The 24,749-nt window shown below is 50.7% G+C and overlaps 1 protein-coding gene across 2 annotated transcripts; it reads left to right on the forward strand.

The window, feature by feature from the left end:
• Positions 1 to 6,372: 6,372 nt before the first annotated feature.
• Positions 6,373 to 24,651, forward strand: RFC2 (replication factor C subunit 2). 2 transcript variants are annotated; one of them, XM_021700438.1, is made up of 11 exons: positions 6,373 to 6,548; positions 9,025 to 9,094; positions 11,173 to 11,214; positions 11,533 to 11,639; positions 14,974 to 15,075; positions 15,627 to 15,727; positions 18,684 to 18,841; positions 19,060 to 19,125; positions 20,449 to 20,529; positions 22,281 to 22,394; positions 24,165 to 24,648. In XM_021700438.1, exons 1-11 carry the CDS (start codon positions 6,394 to 6,396, stop codon positions 24,273 to 24,275), a joined length of 1,107 nt encoding a protein of 368 aa, XP_021556113.1. In that variant the 5' UTR covers positions 6,373 to 6,393; the 3' UTR covers positions 24,276 to 24,648. The 2 variants fall into 2 exon arrangements, with proteins under 2 accessions (XP_021556113.1, XP_044771068.1); XM_044915133.1 differs by lacking the exon at positions 14,974 to 15,075 and having other exon boundaries at positions 24,165 to 24,651.
• The last annotated feature ends 98 nt before the right edge of the window (positions 24,652 to 24,749 follow it).

The raw sequence follows: 24,749 nt of genomic DNA on the forward strand, positions 1-24,749 counted from the left end.
TCTATCTATCTATCTATCTATCTATCTATCTATCTATCTATCTATCTCAAAGTCTGCTAAATGCCTGGCATTGTTCAAGACACTGACAATAGCAGTGGCTAATATGGAGAAAACCCTTGCCATCATGAAACATACTCTAATGGGGGATGCAATACACAAAACATATTTGATACATATTTATCAACTAGAGTTATATGTTATAGAAGAAAAAGGAGAGCAGGGTAGGGAAAGGGACTGGTGGGAAGAAGGGAACAGGGAAGCCTCAATGAATAGATAACATGGAGAAGAGACCAGAATGAGGCAAGGGAGTAAGCCACGTGCACATCTGAGGGAAGAGCATTCTAGGCCAAGGGAATAGCAAGTGCAAAGGTCCTGAGGTAGGGATGTGCTAGGCCCTTCTCATTTACAGCAAGGAGGCCCTTGCGCCTGGAATAGTGTATGAGGGCAAGGGTGGTAGAAAGGAAGGTCAGGGAGATGGCCTTGTGGAGGTAAAACATATAAGGCCCTGTAGGGTTTGGGTTTTTCCCTCTACCTTGACCCTGATTATTCTGTGAGGATTTGTCTGGAGATCTACTTCGTAAGATCATTCTAATGACCCTTATTAAATTGCTCTTGCTTGGGACCCAGCAATTCCATTTCTATCTATGCTGCTAGAGAAATTATCTCAGAAACACAATGGAGGGACACCTGGGTGCCTCAGTCTGTTAAGTGTCTGAGTCTTGATTTCTGCTCAGGTCATGATCTCAGGGTTGTGAGCCTGCTTAAGATTCTCTCTCTTTCCCTCTTCCTCTGCCCCTCCCCACCCCTGCCTGCTTGCGTGCACTCTAAAAAAAAAAAAAAAAAGTACAAAGCATATAAAACATACAGGCTCAGGGCTCAGACCTAGTATAGATCCAGACTCCCCGCTACTCGCCAAAAGACCTTGAGGACAAAGCTTGACCTCTCTGCCTCGGGTTCCTCTTCTATAAAGTGGGGGTAGAAGAGAGAAAAGGAAAGAATGGGGCAGAGAACTTTAGCAGTATCCATAATGTTTTCTTTTTAAAAAAGAGGCAAAATTTTAACATCTGTCTTGGTGGATGAGTACATGAATGTTGATATTATTTTCAGTATGTTTCATATGTCTTGTAATTTTAAATTTAGAGATTAAAAGATCACAAAACAAAACAAAGCCTTCGACACACTTTTCTTTCCTTTTTTATTAAGTTTTTAGTTTTAATTCCAGTGTAGTGAACACAGTGTTATATTAGTTTCAGGTAAACAACATTGATTCAACAATTCTGTACATTACTCAGTGCTCATCATGATAAGCGACTCACACTTTTCCCTACAAGCACCCTTACCTCCCTCCACGCCACTTACCACATGGCAACCAGAGACCTGAAACATAAACTAGGCCTTGTTGGGGCACTTGCGTGGCTCAGTTGGTTGAGCACTCGACTCTTGGTTTCGGCTCGGTCATGATCTCAGGGTCCTGGAATCGAGGTCCGTGTTGGGCTCCGTGCTCAGCAGGGAGTCCGCTTGAGGCATCTCTCTCTCTCTCCCTCTGCCCTTCCCCCTGCTCGCATTCTCTTTCTCACTCTCTAAAATAAATAAATCTTTAAACAAAACAAAAACTGGGCCTTGTTGCTTTTACCTATATCCTGCAGAGTCTGGCCCCCACAGACCTCCTTCCTTTCCAACCCTGATTCACACTCACCCTGGATCCTCCAGCCACTGTGTGCTCATCATGTCTGTCAGGCCTTGTCAGGCCACAGGGATGCAGGCGTGACCAGGATGGAGGGAGCTCCTGTTCTTTTTTTTTTTTTCTTTTAAAGATTTTATTTATTTATTTGAGAGAGAGAGAGAGTGAGAGAGCGCGCGCAAGAGGGGGTAGGGTTAGAGGGAGAAGCAGACTCCCCGCCGAGCAGGGAGCCCGATGTGGGACTCGATCCCAGGACTCCGGGATCATGACCTGAGCCGAAAGCAGTCGCTTAACCAACTGAGCCACCCAGGCGCCCGAGGGAGCTCCTGTTCTCAAAGAGCTGCTATTCTGGGGGGAAACAAACAATAAGCAAGGCAATAAATCCAGATAGTTGTGAGTAAGGACAATACAGAAATAAACAGGTTCTTGAGGGAGAGAGAGCAATGGAAGACAGGGAGGGCACTGGGGGGGGGGGCACCTTCCAGGCAAAGCCAACGGGCACCCAGCTCTCAGATTCAGGTTCAGATCTCAGGTCAAATGCTCCCTCCCCAGCAAAGCCCTTCCTGACCTCTCAGGTGGGATGGTACCTTATCGATGCTATCCTAACAGGCATTCATTGTAACACTTAACCATGGTTATAATTAAATATATGATTGGCTGCTTGGTGTCTGTTTCCCTCCCTACAATTTAAGCTCCTTGAGGGTGGAAGCTTGCCCTGTCCACGCATCCCGTGCCCATCACGGTGGTTGCAGGCACTCAGTCAATATTTGTTAAAGATGGAAACCCACAGTCGGGCTCTATGATTTCTACCAGATTCCAAATTCTGCAAATGTAATCAGAGCAATTCCTGAGGACAAATGTTACCCAAATAACAAATCCTTATACTGTAGGTATGTTTTCGGATACATGCTTTTTCACTACATAATAAGCCTTTTAATATTGAAAATGTTAATAAGAATGTCAGAAAAATTCTAAGGGTGATGGAACATGGCAGCGTCTGAGAGCAAACAATTATTTCAGTGGTAGTATCACCACTTAAAAAAAAAAAACAGCTATAATTCATCAAGAAACCCACTGGAAAACAACACATGAATTTTTAAAACTTCAGTGTAAGCAGGGCAAACAGCAGCAAGTAGGTTTGCTATTCCGGGCCAGTGGAGGCTACCAGTGGGTGGAAAGCAGGTGTCTCTGGTACTCCTGGTCTTCAGAGGCCACCCCATTTTCAACTCCACAACCTGCACTGTGACTTGAGAAATGGGCTGCACTCTAGTGGTCAAAGTCAAGGTGTCGGGGCGCCTGGGTGGCTCAGTTGGTTAAGCGACTGCCTTCGGCTCAGGTCATGATCCCGGAGTCCCGGGATCGAGTCCCGCATCGGGCTCCCTGCTCAGCGGGGAGTCTGCTTCTCCCTCTGACCCTCCCCCCTCTCATGCTCTCTGTCTCTCATTCTCTCTCTCGCAAATAAATAAAATCTTAAAAAAAAAAAAAAGTCAAGGTGTCATTCTAACCAAGATTTGTTGCCTGTCCCATCTGATAATTTGATGGGAATGCTCTGGCTTTTGGTAAAAGACTTTTTTTTTTTTTTTTTTTTAAGAGAGGGAGAGAGAGCAGGGAGAGGGGCAGAGGGAATCTCAAGCAGATTCGATGGTCAGCACGGAGCCCGACACAGACATCAATCTCACGACGCTGAGATCATGACCTGAGCTGAAATCAAGAGTCAGAGGCTTAACTGAGTTAGCTATCCAGGTGCCCCAAGGATTTTTAAGATTGATTGATTGATTGATTGATTTATATGATAGTGAGAGAGAGAGAGAGCACAAGCAGGGGGAGCAGCAGACAGAGGGAGAAAAAGACTCCCAGCTGAGCAGGGAACTCGACATGGGGCTCAATCCCATGACCCCGGGATCATGACCCGAGCCAAAGGCAGATGCTTAATGACTGAGCCACCCAGGCATCCCAAGGATTTTGTTTTCTGTGTTGTCTCCTTTCCATGTCTTTCCTCTTTTGTGTAACTAATTGCCCTCGTGAGGTGAGAGTCAGGGGGCTTAGCCTAGGTGCAGATTCCATTTCCTGGGATTTTGCAGATTTGTTAGGAGAGAAGAGGAGGAATTCACTTTGGGTTGTCCTTGACGTTTCCTTTGGTTTGTTCCTTGACCTGTGGTTTCCCCAACATACCTGGGGGTCCCCCAATGTGGCTGTTGTGTGGCTCTATAGGAATGGCTGGAGTTTTTAAGCTTTGAGCTCTCTCTGGGACCAACTCAAACAAGGCACAGAAGGCTCAATATAAAAAAGCCCTGTTATTAAAAAAAAAAAAAACCAAAAAACAGACAAGCCCTGTTATGCAGTTCTGCCCCAAAGGTCACCTCCTTCTCTGATTCTCCTGGCATTCCAAGTGCATCAGTGAACACAGAGTCCTGGGTGCACCAACAAGCCTCCTGTAGAATGGGATTTTGGGAAAAGAACCACAGAAGGGTTAAGAATTAGGGCGCCTGGGTGGCTCAGTCGTTAAGCATCTGCCTTCGGCTCAGGTCATGATCCCAGGGTCCTGGGATTGAGTCCCGCATCGGGCTCCCTGCTCCGTGGGAGGCCTGCTTCTCCCTCTCCCACTCCCCCTGCTTGTGTTCCCGCTCTCGCTATCTCTCTCTCTGTCAAATAAATAAATAAAAATCTTAAAAAAAAAAAAAGGGTTAAGAATTATATACTGTTTTCTGTATTTATTGAAAATATTTTGTTTTTAAGCTGTGTATGTGGTGGAAGGGGGTGGTGTATGTGATAGCTGACTATAAGGAAAATATCAATATTGCCACATGGAAAACATTCCAAGGGAAAACCAAGAAAAAGACATTTCCAGAAGAGTTTATGTTTCAAGAAAATTTGCATCTTCTCCTCCAGAGAAATAAAGGATCTGTGAACAGTGATTTTCGAAACATGCAAGACCGCTTTTAGTTCAAAGGAAAATGGAAGGAGAGTCAACTTCAAGCATCCCCCTGCCCCCAAATCATACAAAAGGGGAAAAGAAAACCACTGAGTAACTTCTGAACCTGGAGACTTTAGGAACTACCACCAGGAGAACAAACTGCTTCAGAATTTGAGTCAGTTGTGGTTCCTGCTCAACTGGCAGTAAGTTAAACAGAATGAGAAATCACGTGTTCCCGTCCAGTTCACAGAAGACAATTGTAAATTGTGCCCACTGCTTCGAGCTCACTAGCCTGACTGCAGAACTGGGATGAGCACTTAGCAGACAGGAACTCCGCGTCTAAAGTGTGCAAGGGAAGGAACCAGGCATTAGGCGGCAGGCACCTCGTTCTCAAGGAGTTGACCACTCAGGTTGGGAAGATGACGCACAGTCCTTACACAAGAAAAATGAATATAACAGCAATACCGTCTTCCCCAGTAAATATCCGTAATTGGGGAAAGAAAACTGAAAGGTAAGGATAAAAAAAACTGAACACAATCACTTGCGATATAGATTTTGGAGCCCATGTTTACCTGAATGACTAATCAATCAATCACCTGGAAGACGAGGTCTTCAACCTAAAATATATAGAGAATTTAACTGGTGATGGAAGAAAAACAGCCAATGGGGTTCTGAAACGTCCTCTGGTGAAAGCAACCCAGTTCCTCACAGTGGACCCAAACTGTTCTGGAAACATGGATCCTCACTGTTCATTAAAGACACTCAACTGGAGTATTTACAGCGCCCCAGGCCTTGTGCTAAGCAATAAGGACAGAGACTAACGGGTCCCAATTCTTACCTTCGATTTGGACATGAAAGCCAGTTTTTAACCCGAAATTATGATGCAATACGGTAAGTGCAATACAGCAGAATTTTATACGAATTGCTTTGGCAGCCTGGTGGGGAATGAATCCTGGCTTCACCACTTACAGCCTAAATGACATTGGACAAATGATTCAATCATTCTCAAGGCTGTTTCTGCGGATAATCATGAGTATCTGCCTCAGGTCTCGTGCACAGTAAATGACAGTCATGGTTTATTATTTTTATTTATTATTCACCATTATTATGACGTTTGGGCTATGCGAGGAACGCTTAGCTCAATAGGGAGAAAACGAGCCCAAAACAATGCTCAAAGCACTTGTCAATATGGAGTACCTATCTTTCTGGAACGAAACCGAGTCACATCTTCCAGAGGGACAGTAGCCTCCTCTGCCAAACCGGAGTAATCCCCACTGTACAGCATCGTGAGAACTTCCTGACCGCAAGCACCAAGTTCCAGGGCGTAGGAGGTGCCCACCCCACGGGAGCCGGCGTTGCCACCCGGACACCTGAGCGATCCGGACAACTGGGCACGGTCAGGTCCTAGATGTCACCGCCCAGACGCCAGTCCCTGTCCGAGTCCGCCGTCGGTCCCGCACCTGGGCGGCGGCGGGATGCTCCAAACCGCCCCCAGAGCCGCCCGGGCGCCGCCGCCGCTCCAGACCCGCCGCGCCGAAAGGGCTTCCCACACAAATCACACAAAGACGAAAACCGTCCAACGTCCCTTCCTGGAGCGACCTGCCTTCTCGGAAGTCGACGCGGTCGGGCCTCGCTTTCCTCTCGCTGGCCCGGCTACACGCCAGGCCTTCCACGACAACCTGCGTTTCCCCCAACCCCTGGCCAGGTCGGTGCCTTCTGCGCAGGCGCGAAAGGGGGCTGGCCCACCGCTTCCGCTTACGGCCGGCGTCCCCCGGGTGCTAGGGGCGGGCTCTGCGTGATGGCGTCACGGGGCGGGGCCTCCGGCGCGGGAAGAGGTGGCGAGAGAATGGAGGTGCGGGAGAGCGGTGGTGGCGCCGGCGAGCGCGGGGCCCAGGACCCTGCCCCTGCCTCCAGCAAGGTCTCGGCCAGCGCCGGCCACTACGAGCTGCCGTGGTGAGGGCCCAGGCCATGAATGATGGGTGCTCTGAACGTGTGGGTGGGCGAGTTGGCGGGCCGTGTCCCGGGAGACCCTAGGGGCGGGAGCTCGTTCTAGGGGGTCCTTAGCGGAGGTGGCATCGAGTAGATTAGTATTTGGAGAGGGCGAGGGACGCGCGTCGTTGACACCCCCCCCCCGGGGTCAAGAGTGGCGGGTCTGAACTCTGGAAGCGGGATCATGGTCAGAACAGTGCTAATTCTGATCTTAGCTGCCCCCTGTGACCACCCACTCGGCGCCTGGCGCTGTGCCTGGGGCTACTCTGATGGCGGGAAGCGTCGGATGCAGGTTCGGAACTCGGGGTTGTGCGCAGAAGGCGCATCCTGGGTAGCTGAGAGGAGCTGGTGACATGGAAGGTCACCGGCCGCGGGCACAGGTGTGGTGTGGGCGATCCGCTCTGGTCCCACTCCCTCTGCGCGCGGTTATGGTTTACTCTCCGTCCTCCGTGCATGCCCATCCCTCCAGCCCACCCCTCTCCTGAGCAGATACCTAAATGGAGCGCAGTACAGCTTACTGGAACATCCACAGCAGCACTGGTCAGTCCCCCAGCTACTAGCCCCTTGAGTCCATTGACAGCCCTGGAAATGAGGCTGGTCCCAATTGAGATGGGCTGTGTGTACAAAATACACCGGATTTCTAGGACTTAGTATATAAAAAAAAATCTCATTCGTAATTGTTATATTGATGACATGTTGAAAATGATAATATTAGGTTCAATAAATTCTTAGGAAAATTAACTTTCACCTATTTTCTTCTTACTTTTTTTTAAACATTTTTACTCATTTCTTTGAGAGAGAGAAAGCATGTGCGCACGAACAGGGTGGGGGGTGCTCAATCCCAGGATCCTGAGATTATGACCTGAGCCGAAGGCAGATGCCTAACGGACTGACCCACCCCAAAAAGAGGCGCCCCTCTTTTTACATTTTAATGTGGCCACCAGCAAGTGTAAAATTACATATGTGGCTTGCGTTACATTTTTTATGTATGACACTACTTTAAATGCTTAGGATATTTTATTATACAAAACACACTCTGGTGTCATGAGCTTCCATTTGATAGGGAAAGACTAAAGAACAAACCAGGAGATAAGTAGTATATTTGATGATGACAGGTGGCATCGGGTAAATGACTCTGGTGGTCAGGGAAGGCCTTTGATGAGATGATATTTCAACAAAGACGGCAACTCAGGGAGTGAGCCAAGTGGCAATGTGGAGAAAGCTTTCAGGCAGGGGGAGCCCCTATGGAGGCACTGGAGGAGGAGCATGTTTGCCATGTTCAAAGTCTAGCTCAGATTTCAGCGCCTGACATTCCTAGGTGCTGATTCCACAGCCAGTTTAGCACTGTAGGAGGATTTGCTAAGCTCTCTGTGCTTGCTGATAGGGAAGGCCTTTAGAACAAGAACCATGTCTTGCTCCTTTCTGTACCTTCCACTTTCCTCCCCCTAAGATCTCAAACTCCTTATACAGTGCTCGGCACCTGGAAAGGACTAAGTATGAACAAGAAATGAGTAGCAACAAGCATGCTCCATCTGCTGGTCTTGGAGGAGAATTCTATTTACTGTAGGATGTGGCAAACAAGCTTCTTTGCATGTAGCTGCTTCTGGAGCAGAACCAGGCCCTGTAGAGCGTGCAAGCTGAGGGTAACTCAGAGAGTATAATAAAGGGCAGAGGAAGTGCTGATTGCAAATCTACTGCCACTTCTGTTTTCAGCTAAAGAAAGTCATTTGCTCACAGCATCGCTTGCTTTTATTCGTTTAAAAAGAGAGAAGTATTGGGGCGCCTGGGTGGCCCGGTCGATTGAGCGTCTGACTCATGGTTTTGGCTCAGGTCGTGATGTCAGGGTCATGGCAGCGGGCCCCGAGTTGGGCTGTGCGCTCAGCGGGGAGTCTGCTCGAAGGTTCTCTCCCTCTGAGAGAGAGAAGTACTCATCTGAGTAAGCCACTAGCCTGTCCACACTTCCTATAGCCTCATAGGATCACAGGGCAGGCCTGTGGTTTCTGTCTAGCCAGCCCTGCAGTGCACCTGCCATCAGTCACAGAAACTGGCAGGTAAGGGACAAGAAGGGGGCTCAGTTGCACTCGTGTCTGTCAGATCAGACGTCAGTGCTTCGTGTGCTGAGCTTCTGTTGTGACGGGCAGACCGTGCGGCCGCCCAGCGGGCACAGCGCTCCAGATGGCCCGCTCTGGCCCCTCTCCAGCAAAAACAGGTGCATCTCGGCTGTGGCTGGTTTAAAGCCCTCGGTGTACAGTTCTTAAGCACTTAACTTTTCAAATGGCCCTTGGGTTACCTCTTCGAATTTAAAACCTGCAACATTTACTATATTTAAATTGCCTGTGTATAATTTTCTGACAGAGCTCTCGGGATTGCCCTTTAGGGCTTGCTCTTGGGAGCGTGACAATAGTTACGTCACCATCTTTATGCGTTTTCTTAAAAACAGGGTTGAAAAATATAGGCCAGTAAAGTTGAATGAAATTGTCGGGAATGAAGACACGGTGAGCAGGCTGGAGGTGAGTGATTTTTTTTTTTTTTAATATTTTATTTATTTATGACAGAGAGAGAGTACAAGCAGGGGGAGCAGCAGGCAGAGGGAGGGGGAGAAGCAGGCTCTCCGCTGAGCAGGGAGCCTGATGCGGGGCTCGATGCCAGGATCCTGGGATCATGGCCTGAGCCGAAGGCAGACACTTAACGACTGAGCCACCCAGGCACCCCTGATTTTTTTTTTTTCTAAGAGATGATCCTACGTCACATTATGTGGTTTTGACAAGCTCGAGGAAGGCATTTGGAGGAAGCCGACCAAGATAGTGAGGGGTGGAGTGAGCCATGAATTCCGAAGAATTGAGGGATTGAGAGCCAGTCAGTTTGGAGAAGACTAGAAACTGTAGTGGTTAACTTCGCATGTTTGAGGCGCTGGCTTATTGGAGAAGGGTTCTCTGACCTATGATTCTAGAGCTGGGATGGCAAACCTTTTCTGTAAAGGCCGACTAGTAGATACCTTAGGCTTTGTAAACTGTATAATGTCTTTGTCCAATATTCTTAATTTTTTAAACAATCCTTTAGAATCATAAAAATCATTCTTAGCTAGGGGGCTTATAAAAACAGGCCCCAAGGCGCCTGGGTGGCACAGTCCATTGAACATCCGACTCTCGGTTTCGGCTCAGATCATGATCTCAGGGTCATAGGAAGTCTGCTTGGGATTTTCTCCCTCTCCCTCTGCCCCTCCCGCTTGTATTCTCTCTCTCTAAGATAAATAAATCTTAAAAAAACCCAAAAAAACCAAACCAGGACTCAGGCTGGATTACCCCCCCCTTCCTGCCAACACCCCTCCACCATGGTTTGCCAACCCCCGCCTAGAGGGACCGAGTGACAGGGCACAGCCGTCTTCAGGACGACAGGACCAGGAGTGAGTAGAAGTGTGCACCATACGGCAAGCTTTGGAATCCTAGCCCTAGAGGTCTTGAGGCAGAATCTAGAAGCCCAGCTATTTGAGACATGATGGAGGCAGTCTCTGCAGTAATGGGGACTTAGACTCTAACAGCTACCAAGGTATTTGTTTATTTTACAAATCAGTTCATTTTACAAATATTTGCGGGCCAGATATGGTGCGGTGTTAGGAGCTGTTGATATAACGGTGAACAAAATAGACACGACCCCTGCCTGTGTGGGCTTTAGTCTCACAGGGGCCAAAGTCAACAGGTCGTGTGATGAGCACTGTGACAGAGGCAGAATGGGGTGCTGTGGAAGCACATGGGGGGGTCGTGTTAACGTGCTCACAGTATCTTAGTTCTCAGATGGAAGAAGGGACAGCAAAGCTAAGTAAGTGGGAGTTAGCCAGACTTGGGGGGCCAGGAGCGGAGGGAGGGAAGGCAGCAGGAATAGCATGTGCAAAGGCCCAGAGGTGAGAGGGCTTAGCTTGTTGGCGGGGGCGGGGGGCGCGCAAGGGTTATGCCATCTGATTGGAATACAGAGGAGGGCTTTCCAGACATTAATATGTGTATGAATTGCCTGGGGATCTTGTTAAAAATGCAGATCCTGATCCAGGGAGTGGGGCCAGAGTCTGCATTTCTGCCTCACTCCCGGGGGATGCTGATGCTGCGGGTCCATGGAGCCCACAGCGTAACAAGGCTGTAGAGTGTGTGTACTGGGGTGTGAGAAATGAGCTGGTGAGGTGGGCAGGGCCTCCTGAGCCCTGTTTGAGTTAGGGCTCACAGGGCAGGAAGGAGTCATCCAGGGGCTTCATCAGGTGCAAATGTTTTAATAGCTGGGGCGTTCTAGAAAGTTGGTTGTGATTACAGTAGGGAAAATACATGGGTGTGGGGCAGGATTAGAGGCCAGGAGACCAGTTAATGGCCAGGGTAGGGTTGATGGCATCGAGGGCCCAAGTGAGGGGAAGCATGGGTGGGCCCTTGGGTGGGTATGAGGGGGAATGAGGAATTCGGTTCGGAATATGCGAAGGGGAGAGTTCCGTGGGGCATCCACATGGAGAAATCTGTGGCCACGTCACCACATGGGCCTGTGTGGCTGGGGAGGAGGCTTGGCGCCTCGGGTCTACAGATTAACCAGTTCTGATGTCCCTTTCTTCCTCCAGGTCTTTGCAAGAGAAGGGAACGTGCCCAATATTATCATTGCTGTAAGTCCCTGGTCCTGGCCCCCTTGGAGGTCTTGGAGCCTCACTTTCCCTCCTTCCCAAGAGCCTAAGTGCTCAGAGCTTCCTTGTCAGAGAGGCCCATGGTCACCAGAGCCCTTGCCGCTCCCCTTGGCAGAGGGAAGCATTCTGCCCCAGTTGGTCGGGAGGCCTCTGGGTGGGTGGCTGTGTTGATTCGATGTGTACTGTGGGTTGCGGAGGAGGTTCGAAGGGGAGGTCAGCGCAAACAGTGGGGAGCAGGAACTCAGGAGCTAAAGGCAAGCTCATTCTGTCGCCCTCAAGCCCTTGCCGTCTCCTCCCTAGGGCCCCCCCGGAACCGGCAAGACTACAAGCATCCTGTGTTTGGCACGCGCCCTTCTGGGCCCAGCATTCAAGGATGCTGTTTTGGAGCTCAATGCCTCCAATGACAGGTACACCTGGGAGTTTGGACTGTGTGACGGGTGGCGAGTGTTTGAAGTTTGAGTTGTCATAGAAACCGCCTTTTTGCAATTCTGTGTTGTACTCGGGGTTTGTCTCGCCAGCTTTGTGTTTTCCTTTGATCCTTCCCCGTGAACGAGAATGGGCGTCACTTCCCTGTCCAAGTGAGTGGCAGCGTAAGCACTGACTTGCTGGTTTCCTCTTTTTTTTTTTAAATGAAGGTGTTTTTTTGTTTTTTTAAAGATTTATTTATTTTAAAGGGAGAGAGAGAGTGCATATGCACACGTGCGTGCAGGAGAGGGGCAGATGGAGAGAGAATCTTAAGCAGACTCCCCGCCGAGCGTGGAGCCTGATGCGGGGCGTGATCCCACCACCGTGAGACCACAACCTAAGCCGAAACCAAGAATTGGACGCTCAACCGACTGCGCCACCCAGGCACCCCTTTAATGAAAATTTTAAAAATTATTTTTAATTGTGGTAAAATACACATACCATAAGATGTACCATCTTCAGCATTTTTAAGTGCACTGTTCAGCGGTGTCACACGCATTCCCATTTCATTTGCAGAACTGAAACTGCATATCCATGAAACAATAACTTTCTGTTTCCCCCTCTCCCCAGCCCCAGCAACCACCATCCTACTTTCTGTTTCTGTGAATCTGACTCCTCTAGGGACCTCACCTAAGTGGAATCGTCCAGTATTTGTCTTCTTGTAACTGGCCTACTTCACGCAGCATAATGCTCTCAAAGTTCTTCATGTTGGAGCAGGTGTCAGAATGCCCTTCCTTCCTAAGGCTGAATCGTGTCCCCCTGTGTGGAGAGACCACCACAGTTTGCTTATCTGTTCATCTGTTTTGGACCCTGGCGTTGCTTTCATCTTTTGGCTGCTGTGAATCGTGAATCATGCTCACACGAACGGGGCTGTACAAATAGCTCTCTGAGACCCTGCTTCACGTATCTCGGACACATACTCAGGAATGGGATGGCTGGATTATTTTTGGAAATTCTGTTTAATTTTCCGAGGAAGCGCTGTCTTCCCCGGCGGCTGTGCCACTTGATGGGCTCACCAACAGTGCGCAATTTCCCCACATCTGCACCAGCACTCGTTTTCTGTGTTTGCTGGCAGTGGTGGGCATCCTGATGGGCGGGAGGTGCTGTTCCCTCTTCAGATAAAACCAGTAGAGGACTAGGAAATGAGGAACCGTTGAATAAAATGTCTGCAGAGTCTGCCTTCGGTGATTCCTTAAGGATGTGGGTCTCAGCGCCTTACTGTTTTCCGGGTTTCGAAGAGCCACACAGACCTGAAACAGACAACGCCCTTCATAGGCAACTACCTGCTCATCCGCTGTCATGAACGAGCCTGGGAGCGACCCATTTTGTAAACGCTGACTCCAGACGTCAAATACAAATAGGTTCCAGCTTATCGTTACTTCTTGTTATACTCACCCTTGACTCATCAAACTATTTATTTATTTGAGATAGAGAGTGTGCGTGAGCGTACACACGAGATGGCGGGTGGGGGGCAGCAGAGCGAGAGGGATAAACCGACTCCACGCTGAGCATGGAGCCCGCTGAGTGGCTCGATCTCATGACCCCAAGATCATGACCCGAGCCAAAATCAAGAGTCAGATGCTCAACCAGCTGAGCCACCCAGGGGCCCCCAAAGCATCCAGGTGCTTTTTTTTTTTTTTTTTTTAAAGAGGGAGAGAGAACCCGCTCAAGGCGAGAGGAGGGGCAGAGGGTGGGAGAGAATCTTAAGCAAGCTCCATGCCCAGTGTGGAGCCTGACGCGGGGCTCGATCTCACCACACTGAGATCATGACCTGAGCCAAAATCAAGAATCAGAGTCTTAACTGACTGAGCCACCCAGGCGCCTCCAAATTCACTACTTTTTTTTTTTTTTAAGATTTTATTTATTTATTTGACAGAGAGAGACACAGCGAGAGAGGGAACACAAGCAGGGGGAGTGGGAGAGGGAGAAGTAGGCTTCCCATGGAGCAGGGAGCCCAATGTGGGGCTCGATCCCAGGACCCTGAACTCATGACCTGGGCTGAAGGCAGACGCTTAACGACTGAGCCACCCAGGCGCCCCTGCCTTCAGCTTTTGATCACTGCCAACTACCCTGTAAATGTTGATGGGCAAGCAAGCATCTTAACAGACAAGAGAATACTGTCACATGAACTTTTAGCAAAACGGGATGGTCCGCGTTCTGGTCAGAAGATATTGGGAAATGAAGTCCTTCCTGTTGAGTGACCAACCGCCTGGAAATGTATTTATTTTTTGTCCTTAAGTATATATTGTTCACTCCTTGATGCTAAAGTTTGAGAAAATTCACCCACGATTTTGGCATTGGAGGACCCTGTAGTCTGAGACAGTCTGACTGTGGTCGGTCTCACTGTCCTCGTTAGCGTCATTTTCTGATTTGTCTAATAGTATGGAATGTTCTGTCATTTGTTTTCCTCTTTTGTGAGTGGAAAATGAAAAGGTTTTGAATTTTCAGCTGCGATCGATGAATGCTTTAAAAAACAACAAAGGTGGTGTATTTGAACTTATATCTTCTAGAAAGAGAATGCAGGGCTCCTAGCGACACAAAACATTGTCGGACGGGGCAGTAGGGACAGTTTTCCCTCCCTTCACACCATCAGAGGCAAGTGCGACGAGTCTTGCATTTTCTTAAGACTTTAACGTTTTTTTTTTTAAAAACTTTTTTTTTTTTAAAGATTTTTTATTTATTTATTTGAGAGAGAGAATAAGAGAGAGAGCATGAGAGGGGGGAGGGTCAGAGGGAGAAGCAGACTCCCCGCCAAGCAGGGAACCTGATGTGGGACTCGATCCCGGGACTCCAGGATCATGACCTGAGCCGAAGGCAGTCGCTTAACCAACTGAGCCACCCAGGCGCCCAAGACTTTAACGTTTTGTGGGGTTTTTTTTAGCATAGTTGGGAATAATTGAGAAGGAACAAGGAAATGGTCACTAGGATGATGACATTGCCATTTCGTTTCAAGATACAGGAAGAATAAGGTCACTGAGACCTCGTGATGTATTTCAGATTATCCAAGGGTCCAGTGAACTCGCAGGGTAATTGCAAGATAAAATGACTCTCATGCTGTCAGAAGGAATAAGTACATTTTATCTTTTTTGGGGGGGGGAGGACCTCCACGAAGGAATAAAAGTAATGCAGCGTCAATCCTTATACATAGTTAGAATTGCCCCGGAAACCTAAAAACTAAAATTGTGTGTGTGGTGGTGTTCCGGGGGTTAGAAGCCCCCCGAAGGTACGTGGATGTGTCTGGGAAGGTGACAGTACAGTGACACCTTGTCGTTTCAGGGGCATCGATGTGGTGAGGAACAAAATCAAAATGTTTGCCCAGCAGAAGGTCACGCTTCCCAAAGGGCGGCACAAGATCATCATCCTGGATGAAGCAGACAGGTAGAGCACTTTGCCAAGCACACACTGACCTCGATTTCTCAGTCTCTTGTCAGGCTTTGTTAAAGCAGAAGCTCTCTCCCCTCTGCATTTTTGTGCCAGACGAGCTTATCACATCTTCCAAAAGCAATTTAACAGGCGCCTGAGTCTTACCCCTTATCTTTGTTAAGTAACTTACAAACATCTGTAGAAGACAGTGTCGGTTAATGGGTTCGTTCCAGCTTCCCATGGATGACTTAAATGATACCTCTCTTTATTGTGGTGAAATACACACGACATAAAATTTACCATTTTAACCATGTCTTTAAAAAAATATTTTATTTATTAGAGAGACAGGGAGGGAGGGAAGGAGCACGAGTGGGAGGAGGGGCGGAGGGCGAGGGAGAAGCAGACTCCCTGCTGAGCAGAGAACCCCACAGATGCAGGGCTCGGTCCCAGGGCCCCAGGACCATGACCTGGACTCGAGGGTGCCCAGGCTCTCTGGGGAGGGATTTGTGTCCAGGGGGCCCTGGGTTCCAGTTGCAAACTGCCCCCGTGTGTTTTTCTTTTCTCAGCATGACTGATGGAGCCCAGCAAGCCTTGAGGAGAACCATGGAAATCTACTCCAAAACGACTCGCTTTGCTCTTGCTTGTAATGCTTCAGATAAAATCATAGGTGAGAGTCAGCTCTAGGTGGCTTGGGGTCCACCTGTGGTGCTCACATTGGCTCTTTAGCCACAGAAGAGTAGGGGCTTTTTGATTGCCTACCACGGGCTGAGCACTAGAGAATCTACTTTTTCTTTTAATCTTATATAATTCTACGTGAAGGTATTCTTAGCTCCACGTTAGAGAGGAGAAAACTGGAGCTCAGAGAGGTTGAGTACTTTGCCCAGAGTCACACAGCACATGGAAGAGCTGGGACTGGAACCCCGATTCTGTCGGGCTCTTGCTCTATCGTGGGCACACGTGACATTTCGATGTCCTTCGTACAGTGTCATGGTCACGGCCTTGCCGCAGACGTGCGCCTGCACTTTGTGTGTGCACTGGGCATTTGGCACACACTCGTCTGTACACGGGGCTTTGTCATCACCAGGGACTGCCTCCCCTGTTGCAGGCTCACCCATCAGTCCGCTTGGACCTGGCACCTGTCCCTCCGTCCCCTGAAGTCTTGTCTGCTTCCTCACTCCTTTGCCCCCCTCCTGTCTCAGCTCCTGCTGGTTTGCACTTTCTTCCCTTTTCGATACCCACGGCAGACCCAGTCCCGCTTTGTTTCTTTCTTTTTTTTAAATGAGATTGGAGAATGATTTCTTTTTAAAGATTTTTATTTTTTTTTAATTTATTCATGAGAGGCAGAGAGAGAGAAAGGCAGAGGCAGAGGGAGAAGCAGGCTCCCCGTGGCGCAGGGAGCCCGATGCGGGGCTCAGTCCCGGGACCCCGGGATCATGACCTGAGCCGAAGGCAGACGCCCAATCGACTGAGCCACCCAGCCGCCCTCCCGCTTTGTTTCCTTCTCACCGTTTCTCACCCCTCTCTTGCATCACACCCACACTGCTAACTCCCAGCCTGTGTGAGCTCAGCCCTGGGACTTGCCCTTCCACACCCAGGCCACAGTCGCAGCTGCAGAGCGGCGTGTGGCCAGCCACGCTGCGCCACGTGGTCCTGGTTCCCAGCCTCGGCGGGCTTGCTGTGGCACCGGGAACCCTTCGTGTCCTTCCACCTGCACCAGATGCTCATTTCTTTTTTTTTTTCTACTTTTTTTTTTTTTTTTAAGATTTTATTTATTTATTTGACAGAGAGAGATACAGCGAGAGAGGGAACACAAGCAGGGGGAGGGGGAGTGGGAGAGGGAGAAGCAGGCTTCCCGCTGAGCAGGGAGCCCGATGTGGGGCTCGATCCCAGGACCCTGGGATCATGACCTGAGCCGAAGGCAGACGCTTAACGACTGAGCCACCCAGGCGCCCCCAGATGCTCATTTCTTCATTAACCTGTTCAGCTATCACTCAGCAAACATTTACTCTTGTTCTATACGGTGCTGGTGGGGAACATACGGTGTTGAATGAGAACATTCTTGACCTTCAAGATGCCACCAGTGTGGTAACACATCTTTGAGGGCAGGAGTGGCATCCTACTTAGAGACCCCCTCCCCAGATGCATTTCGCGTAGGGCTGTGCATCCACGAGGTCCTTTAGTGATTTGACACAGCAGCTGTGGGCAGAGAAAGGGCCGGCCCTCCCTTGTCAATTTTTCTGATCCATAGTACCCTGACTTTTTTTTTTAATTTCTAAAGAGCAACAACAGATATGTAAATTGAATCACTAAAGAAATTTATTTCTGGGGCGCCTAGGTGGCTCAGTCGTTAAGCGTCTGCCTTCGGCTCAGGTCATGATCCTAGGGTCCTGGGATCAAGCCCCGCGTCAGGCTCCCTGCTCGGCGGGAAGCCTGCTTCTCCCTCTCCCACTTCCCCTGCTTGTGTTCCCTCTCTCACTGTGTCTCTCTCTGTCAAATAAATAAATAAAATCTTTAAAAAATAAAATAAATTCTGTGAACTCTGGAGTGCCTGGCTGGCTCAGTCAGAAGAGCATGTGATTCTTGATCTCAGCGTTGTGAGTTTGAACCCCACATAGGGTGTAGAGACTACTTAAAAAATAATAATAATACTAAATTCTGGGGCGCCTGGGTGGCTCAGTCATTAAGCGTCTGCCTTCAGCTCAGGTCATGATCCCAGGGTCCTGGGATCGAGCCCTGCATCGGGCTCCCTGCTCAGTGGGAAGCCTGCTTCTCCCTCTGCCACCCCTCCTGCTTGTGTTTCTGCTCTCGCTAGCTCTCTCTCTGTCAAATAGATAAATCTTTAAAAAAAATAATAATAATAATAATAAACTCTGCGAACTTAGCTTCCGGTGTTCTGCACAAGAGGAAAATCTGCTAAAGGAAACTTCTAGTGTAGCTGGAACATTAATTGCTTTTATCTTATCTTGTGCTGATAAGCCAAATATGTAATTAAGGGTCTTGGTGGAGATTCCTGATTTCAGATAGGTTGAAATGGACTAACTCTTAGGACTCCCCGGTTTCTTTAATGCACATAAACTTAGAGGAGTGCATTCCTTGAAAGTGCGTGTGAGCACAGAGGATGGAACACAGAGCAGATGGGGGCTTGGAGATCAAGAAGAAGCTGTTGTCACAGTCTAAAAGGAGGGTCAGGGGCAGCTTCCAGAATTCTGCATCCGTCTCTCTAGTGGCTCTCCGCCCAGGCTGTGGTCAGAATGTCCTGTGGAGCCTCAGAGAAACCCCGCACATGTCCCTGCTCACCCTGGACCGGCCGGGTGGGGACACCCAGCACACACGGTGACCAGGAGCCCAGCACCGACTCACCTGCGGGCTGCGGCACGTGGGTGTCTTGATCCTGGAGGGTCTTTTCCCCTTCTGGAAGCCGAGGCTAGCTAAGGCCATCGGGGCAGTGCTGGGCAGGCTTACTGGTTGAGGCTTTGAGCTAGCGGAGGGCACCGGCTGGGGAGGGAGCGAGCTGTCGGTGCCCTCGTGGCTGGTGCGTGTCCCGCGCAGCGGCTTCCTAGCACGAGGGGCTGTCGGGGATGCGCCGGCCTCTGCGCGGCGCCTCACCCTTCTGTCCCCGTCAGAGCCCATTCAGTCCCGCTGCGCAGTCCTCCGCTACACGAAGCTGAGCGACGCCCAGGTCCTCGCCCGGCTGCTGACAGTGCTGGAGCAGGAGAAGGTGCCCTACACCGACGACGGCCTGGAAGCTGTCATCTTCACGGCGCAGGGGGACATGCGGCAGGTGCGTGCCGTCGGGGCCCCTCGGCGCCCACCTCCTGGGCCGCGTGCGCCTCGTTCGGGGGTGGGGGAGGCTGCGCAGAGACCATGGACCCCACTCACTGGGGCCTTGGGCTGGCCGAGGACAGACCCGGGAGGAGGGGGCTCCGCTTGGACTCGGGGGGTGGGGGTGGGGTGCTCAGGACTGAAAATCGCCCCCAACGCGCACTTGATTCTCCACAGGCGCTGAACAACGTGCAGTCGACTTTCTCGGGGTTCGGCTTTATTAACAGCGAGAACGTCTTCAAGGTACAGGAGCCGCTGGGGCCCCTGCGCCCCGCGCAGAATTGGGAGGGTCTCGGGAGCGCCCCCGCGCGTGGGGAAGTGGAAGTGCTCGTGCGCCCCAAAGGGCCTCACGCCGCGCCGCACCCCAGGGCTCTCCGATCTGGTGGCAGAGGACGCAGGCTCCCCGCTGCCCCCTCCCCGGGATGGTCCCACTGCTGGGAGGCAGGAGGGGACGCTGAGCCCCTGCTCCCTGCCTCCCACACCCACCAAGCTGAAGGAGGAAGTTTCCCACTCTCCCACATTGGCCAAGGCTTTTTCTTCTGGGAACGCTTTTGAAAAGGGGCTGCCCCATCCTAACAACTTGGCTCTTTTGGAGGCCAGTTAGTTTCCCCCTTATTTGGGGGTAAAAACTGGGTAGGGGTGTCCATGCGTTCAGACCATAGCTGTTTCTTAGCAAGTTTGTTTGGGTAAAGAAAGCTGTGTGGAAAGCCTGTTTCGGCTCTGGTGGCGACTGTGTTTTCAGGGACACTCCAGGAACTTGCTTAGTTTCCTCTGGATAGTTCAGGCTCTGAGCCATCCTGGAGCAGACCTTCCAGGGCTCTGGAAAGCAGGATTTCTGGGGGAAGTTAACTGAGCTGGGAAGAGAAGTCCTAGGGCACTTGGGGCTGTGGGAAAGAGCAGAAGGCTCCTTCAGAAGTTGTAAACGTGGTTGGGGGCGCCTGGGTGGCTCAGGAGAGTGCTGACTCTTGATCTCAGGTCTTGATAGGGTTGTGAGTTCGAGCCCAGCGTCGGGCATGGACACTACTTAAAAAAAAGAAGAAGTCGAAGTTTTAAATGTGGGTCCCGGGGTGGAGGGTGGAGCGCGGACTCCAGGCCAGTGGAGGGAGGGGCCGGGGGGGCAGCCCCAGGCTCGGGGACACCTGTTCCTCTTCATGCTGACATGCTGGGGTCGGGGGGAGTCTGTCCCTGGAAAGCCAGTTTCTATTCCAGGTGGGAGGCTGGTCGAGTTCGTAAGTGGATTGTGAGTGGTTCTGGGCAAGCGGTCCTCCAAGTGTGGGGCTAACAGCTTTTCAGAGGACAAGAGATTCCCGTGGGCCCTTGTTCACTCCGCTCATGCTTGGGCAATCTGTAACCACGGTGTCCGAACTTCCTCCCCAGTGAGGAAGGTTGACGCCACACTCTGGTGACGCGTTTGGTAGTGAGAGGGGTGTTCCCAAACCTGGTTCTGTTTGCCGGGGAATTCGATGGGAAAAGCCCGCTGAGCGGTTGGTTACGCTGGTGTGTCGGGGCTCCTCCTCAGGTGGGCCCCCTCAGCTGCTGACAGGCCTCTCTTTCTGGTTTGCTCAGGTCTGCGACGAGCCCCACCCCTTGCTGGTGAAGGAGATGATCCAGCACTGCGTGAACGCCAACATCGATGACGCCTACAAGGTTTGCGTCCCTCCTCCCTGACTCGGGGGGAGACTTTGCTTCTTCGGCAGTGCAGAGGGGGTCTGTCTGTGTGCTGGGGACTTCGCTCACATGCACTGCTCCCCTCGATTCTTGCTTGGAATGAGGCCAGGAGCTAGGTACACACCAGAGGAAGAAACGGATTCTGGGAGGCTGGATTCCTTGGTCTGAATCACACTGCTGACAAGCACTCAACCTGCAATTCAGAGTCATGTCCTTGTTCTATAATTATATCCTCCACAAGGGAACTTGGTCCAACCAAGAGCTGAGGAAAGACCAGCCCAACTCCTTACGTTTCCATGATGCCATCTGTGTCTGCCAAGGGACACTTTGCCCTCCGTCCCCCTGAGGAACATGGGAATGGCATTCAGGGACCCAGTGGTCCCTGGTCATCTGGGAGAAGCAGGACCCAGGGCTTCCAGCCTCGTTATGGAGCCTGGTCCCATGTGCACATTCCAGGGGGCATCATCACAGTTCAGGTGACCCTCAGGTCCACAAGGGTGGCAATGATATGATTTAAGGCCACTGGCCTGGTCCCAGCCAGTTTCCCTCCCCCTGCTCCCACCAAACTAGGCCAGAAGTGGACTGGGTTTAGGGCAGGGCCAGATGTAACTCAAAACCAAAGGGCGAGGCGGGGAGACCAAGGCAGAGACCCAGACACAGGGCCCAAAGGTAGCCTTCAGATTTAGGGACACAGAGCTTCCATGCCCCCTGCATCCGCCCCGAGATGCTATGGCAAAGGCAAAACAGCTGACCCCAGACCCCGCTGTCTGAGTGGGCTGGGTGGGATTGGAACTGGGGCCTGTGGTTGAGACCCGGCAGGAGGCTGAGAGGACTCTGCTCGGTGGAGATCTGGTGGAAGCTAGGCCTGCAGGGGGGCCTCTTCCCCTTGGGTGCTCACTGGCATGATTAATACAGTTTTTTTAGGAGCCTTGGATAAAGACACTACATGGGTGTCATAGGAGACCATGCAAAACATTTTAAAGATTTTGTTTTTATTTATGAGAGAGAGAGAGAAAGAGGGTGCGAGCAGGCAGGGGGAAGAGCAGAGGGAGAGGGACAAGCAGACTCCGCGCTGAGCTCAGAGCCTGACACGGGGCTTGATCTCAGAACCCTGAGGTCATGATCTGAGCTGAAACCCAGAGTCTGGCGCTTAACCGACTGCGCCCCCCCCAGGTGCCCCTTACCACGCAGTACATTTTAAAACATTGGCGATGTTGGGGCGCTTGACTAGCTCAGCCCATAGCGCATGTGACTCTTAATCTCAGGAGCCTGAGTTCAAGCACCACATTGGGCATGGAGCCTGCTGTAGTAAAAAAAAAATTAAAAAAAAAAAAAAAGAATAGGGTGCCTGGGTGGCTCAGATGGTTAAGTGTCTGCCTTCGGCTCAGGTCATGATCCCAGGGTGCTGGAATCGAGTCCTGCATCAGGCTCTCTGCTCCTTGGGAGACTGCTTCTCCCTCTGCCCCTCTCTCTCTCTCTCTGTCTCTCATGAATAAATAAATAAAATCTTAAAAATAAATAAATAAATAAATAAAACATTTGTGATGTCATCTCTCCCTGTTGGGAAACTCCAGTGACCCCCAGGCAGGCTGGATGGCTGGGTTGCCAAGGGTGATCTGTCTGCTCCCTGCTGTGTGACAGACCCAAGACTGGTGTGGCTTCAACCTCGTCCCCTCTCCACCCCCCACCCCCCCATACCCTTGTCACCCAGGGTATCTTCCTCTGTCTAGATTCTCGCTCACCTGTGGCATCTTGGCTATTCGCCGGAAGACATCATTGGCAACATTTTTCGAGTGTGTAAAACCTTCCAAATGGCAGAGTACTTGAAACTGGAGTTTATCAAGGTCAGTGAGGGTATAACAATGTCTCTCCTGGGGAGCGTGGGCCACGCTGCGGTCTCTTCGTGTGGCTCCCAGGCCTGGCCCCCCGAAGGTGCTCAGTGAGTGTCCCACCACCGGATCGTCCTGGGGCTGGGAGTTGGTTTCAGCCTGTTCTGCCAGTCAGTGGCCTGGAGTTCCTCAGGGTGGCTCTCTTCACTCAAGATTTGTTTGCTTGTTTACCCTTAAGTTCAGGTTAATTGAGGTATAATCTACAGAGAGTAAAATGCACCTCTCAGGTGCCTTCTGTTGACTGGTGTTCAGTCTTGTCAAGGTCGGAACAGCTCTATAATCCCCCCGCCCCCTAAATGCATGTGCCCGTTGGTAGTCAGTCAGCTCCTCCCCCAGCAGCCAGAAACCACCGCTTTGTTTTCTCTTTGGGGGGACACAATTTTCCGGAAGGTTGTCCTATGGACATGACAGCGGAATCAAGGAGAAGGTAGCCTTTTGAGTCCGCCTAGCTTAACGCACTTCGGCTTTGTTCATGCTGTCGCATCTGTTGGTGGGTCGTTCCTCTTCTTTGCCGAGCAGCGAACCACAGTTTGTGTGTTTACCACCTGGAGGGGGGGGGGGGGGGGGGGGGTCTCGGTTTTGGTGACGATTAGTGAGACCACTATAAACATTTGCGCATGCGAATCGGTGTGAACGTAAGTTTTTATTTTTCTCGGGCAACTTCCCAGGAGGTAGGATTGCTTGTTCTAATGGTCAGGGTATGTTTAACTTTATAAGAAACTGCCAAACCAATTTCTGAAGCGGCTGTGGATTGTGCATTTCTCCCAGCAGTGTGTGAGCATTCCAGATGCCCCCCCAAGCCTAGCCAGCACTTGCAATGTTCGGTTAATTCTTTTTTTTTTTAGATTTTATTAGAGAGAGAGTCAGGGGGAGGGGCAGGGCAGAGGGAGAGGGAATCTCAAGCAGGCTCCATGCCCAGTGCAGAGCCTGATGCGGAGCTCGATCTCACAACCCTGGGAACACGACCTGAGCGGAAACCAAGAGGTGGACGCTCAACATACAGAGCCACCCCGGGCGTCCCCTCAGTTGATTCTGTTAAAGCCATTCTAATAGGTGTGTCGTAGCATCTTCTCCTGGCTTTAACATGCATTTCCCAACAGCTGACGGCGTCGGGCACTTCCGCATGTGCAGATTTGCCATCCATTATCTTTAACGAAGCATCTGTTCCAATCTACCGATTTCTTAATTGGGTCATTTTCTTCTTACTGAGTTTTGAGACTTACTTATATACCCTGGCTTCAGGTCCTCTATCAGACGTGTGTTTTATAAGTATTTTAATATTTTCTCCAAGCCTGGCTTTTTGTTCTTTTGTTGTTGTTGTTATTTTCTTAACAGTACCTTATAGGGAAATAGCCAAATAGACTGAACTCTAAACACAACTCATGACAACTTAGAGTTCCTTTTCCAGCTGAAGTTTGAGTTCATTGCGTCCACTTGAAGTAAACTGCTAGTTTAAGTTAAAAAACATAAAGTCCTCCCTCACTTATTCTTTTTTTAAAGATTTTATTTATTTATTTGACAGAGAGACACACAGTGAGAGAGGGAAGACAAGCAGGGGGAGTGGGAGAGGGAGAAGCAGGCTTCCCCTGAGCAGGGAGCCCGATGCGGGGCTCGATCCCAGGACCCTGGGATCGTGACCTGAGCCGAAGGCAGACCTTAACCGACTGAGCCACCTTGGCGCCTCCCTCACTTATTAACCAGCTTGACATGTGCTTTGCTTTTCAGGAAATCGGATACACGCATATGAAGATAGCAGAAGGTGTGAACTCCCTCCTGCAGATGGCAGGGCTCCTGGCCAGGCTGTGTCAGAAGACAATGGCCCCAGTGGCCAGCTAGGGGGGGAGAACTCGTTGCTCGGGGTGACAGGGGTCCTGAGAGTCCTCGTCCTGGAGAGACAGGAGTCAGCGCCTTCTGATTTGGAAAAAAGGCCGCCCTCGACCGGCATGGGGACACACCTTCCCCTGACACGACCGTGGTCTTCACGCCGCTCCCACATGTGTCTGCAGTCAGCTTCAGCCTCACAGACATGGTGGCAGGGTGACAGGGCCCCAGAGAACCTCAGGGCTTGGCACCGGATCTGGGCACGTGTGGCATCTTAGTTAATAAAAACGCTGTACGGTTTGGTCGGCGCTGAGGTGGCGTCGCTAGGCCACAAGGAAAGCCAGCGTCCCGTCTCTGAGTGTCCCCAGCGTCCGACAAGTAGAACAGGTGATGGGGATAGTAGAGCGATGAAGCTGATCTCAGTGCTTCTAGAAGCCTGGAGTACAGTTCCATGGGGTAAGGGATGGAGAACAGCCTGGGACAGTAAGG

Source organism: Neomonachus schauinslandi, chromosome 5, assembly GCF_002201575.2.
Source record: "Neomonachus schauinslandi chromosome 5, ASM220157v2, whole genome shotgun sequence".
NCBI lineage: Eukaryota > Metazoa > Chordata > Mammalia > Carnivora > Phocidae > Neomonachus > Neomonachus schauinslandi.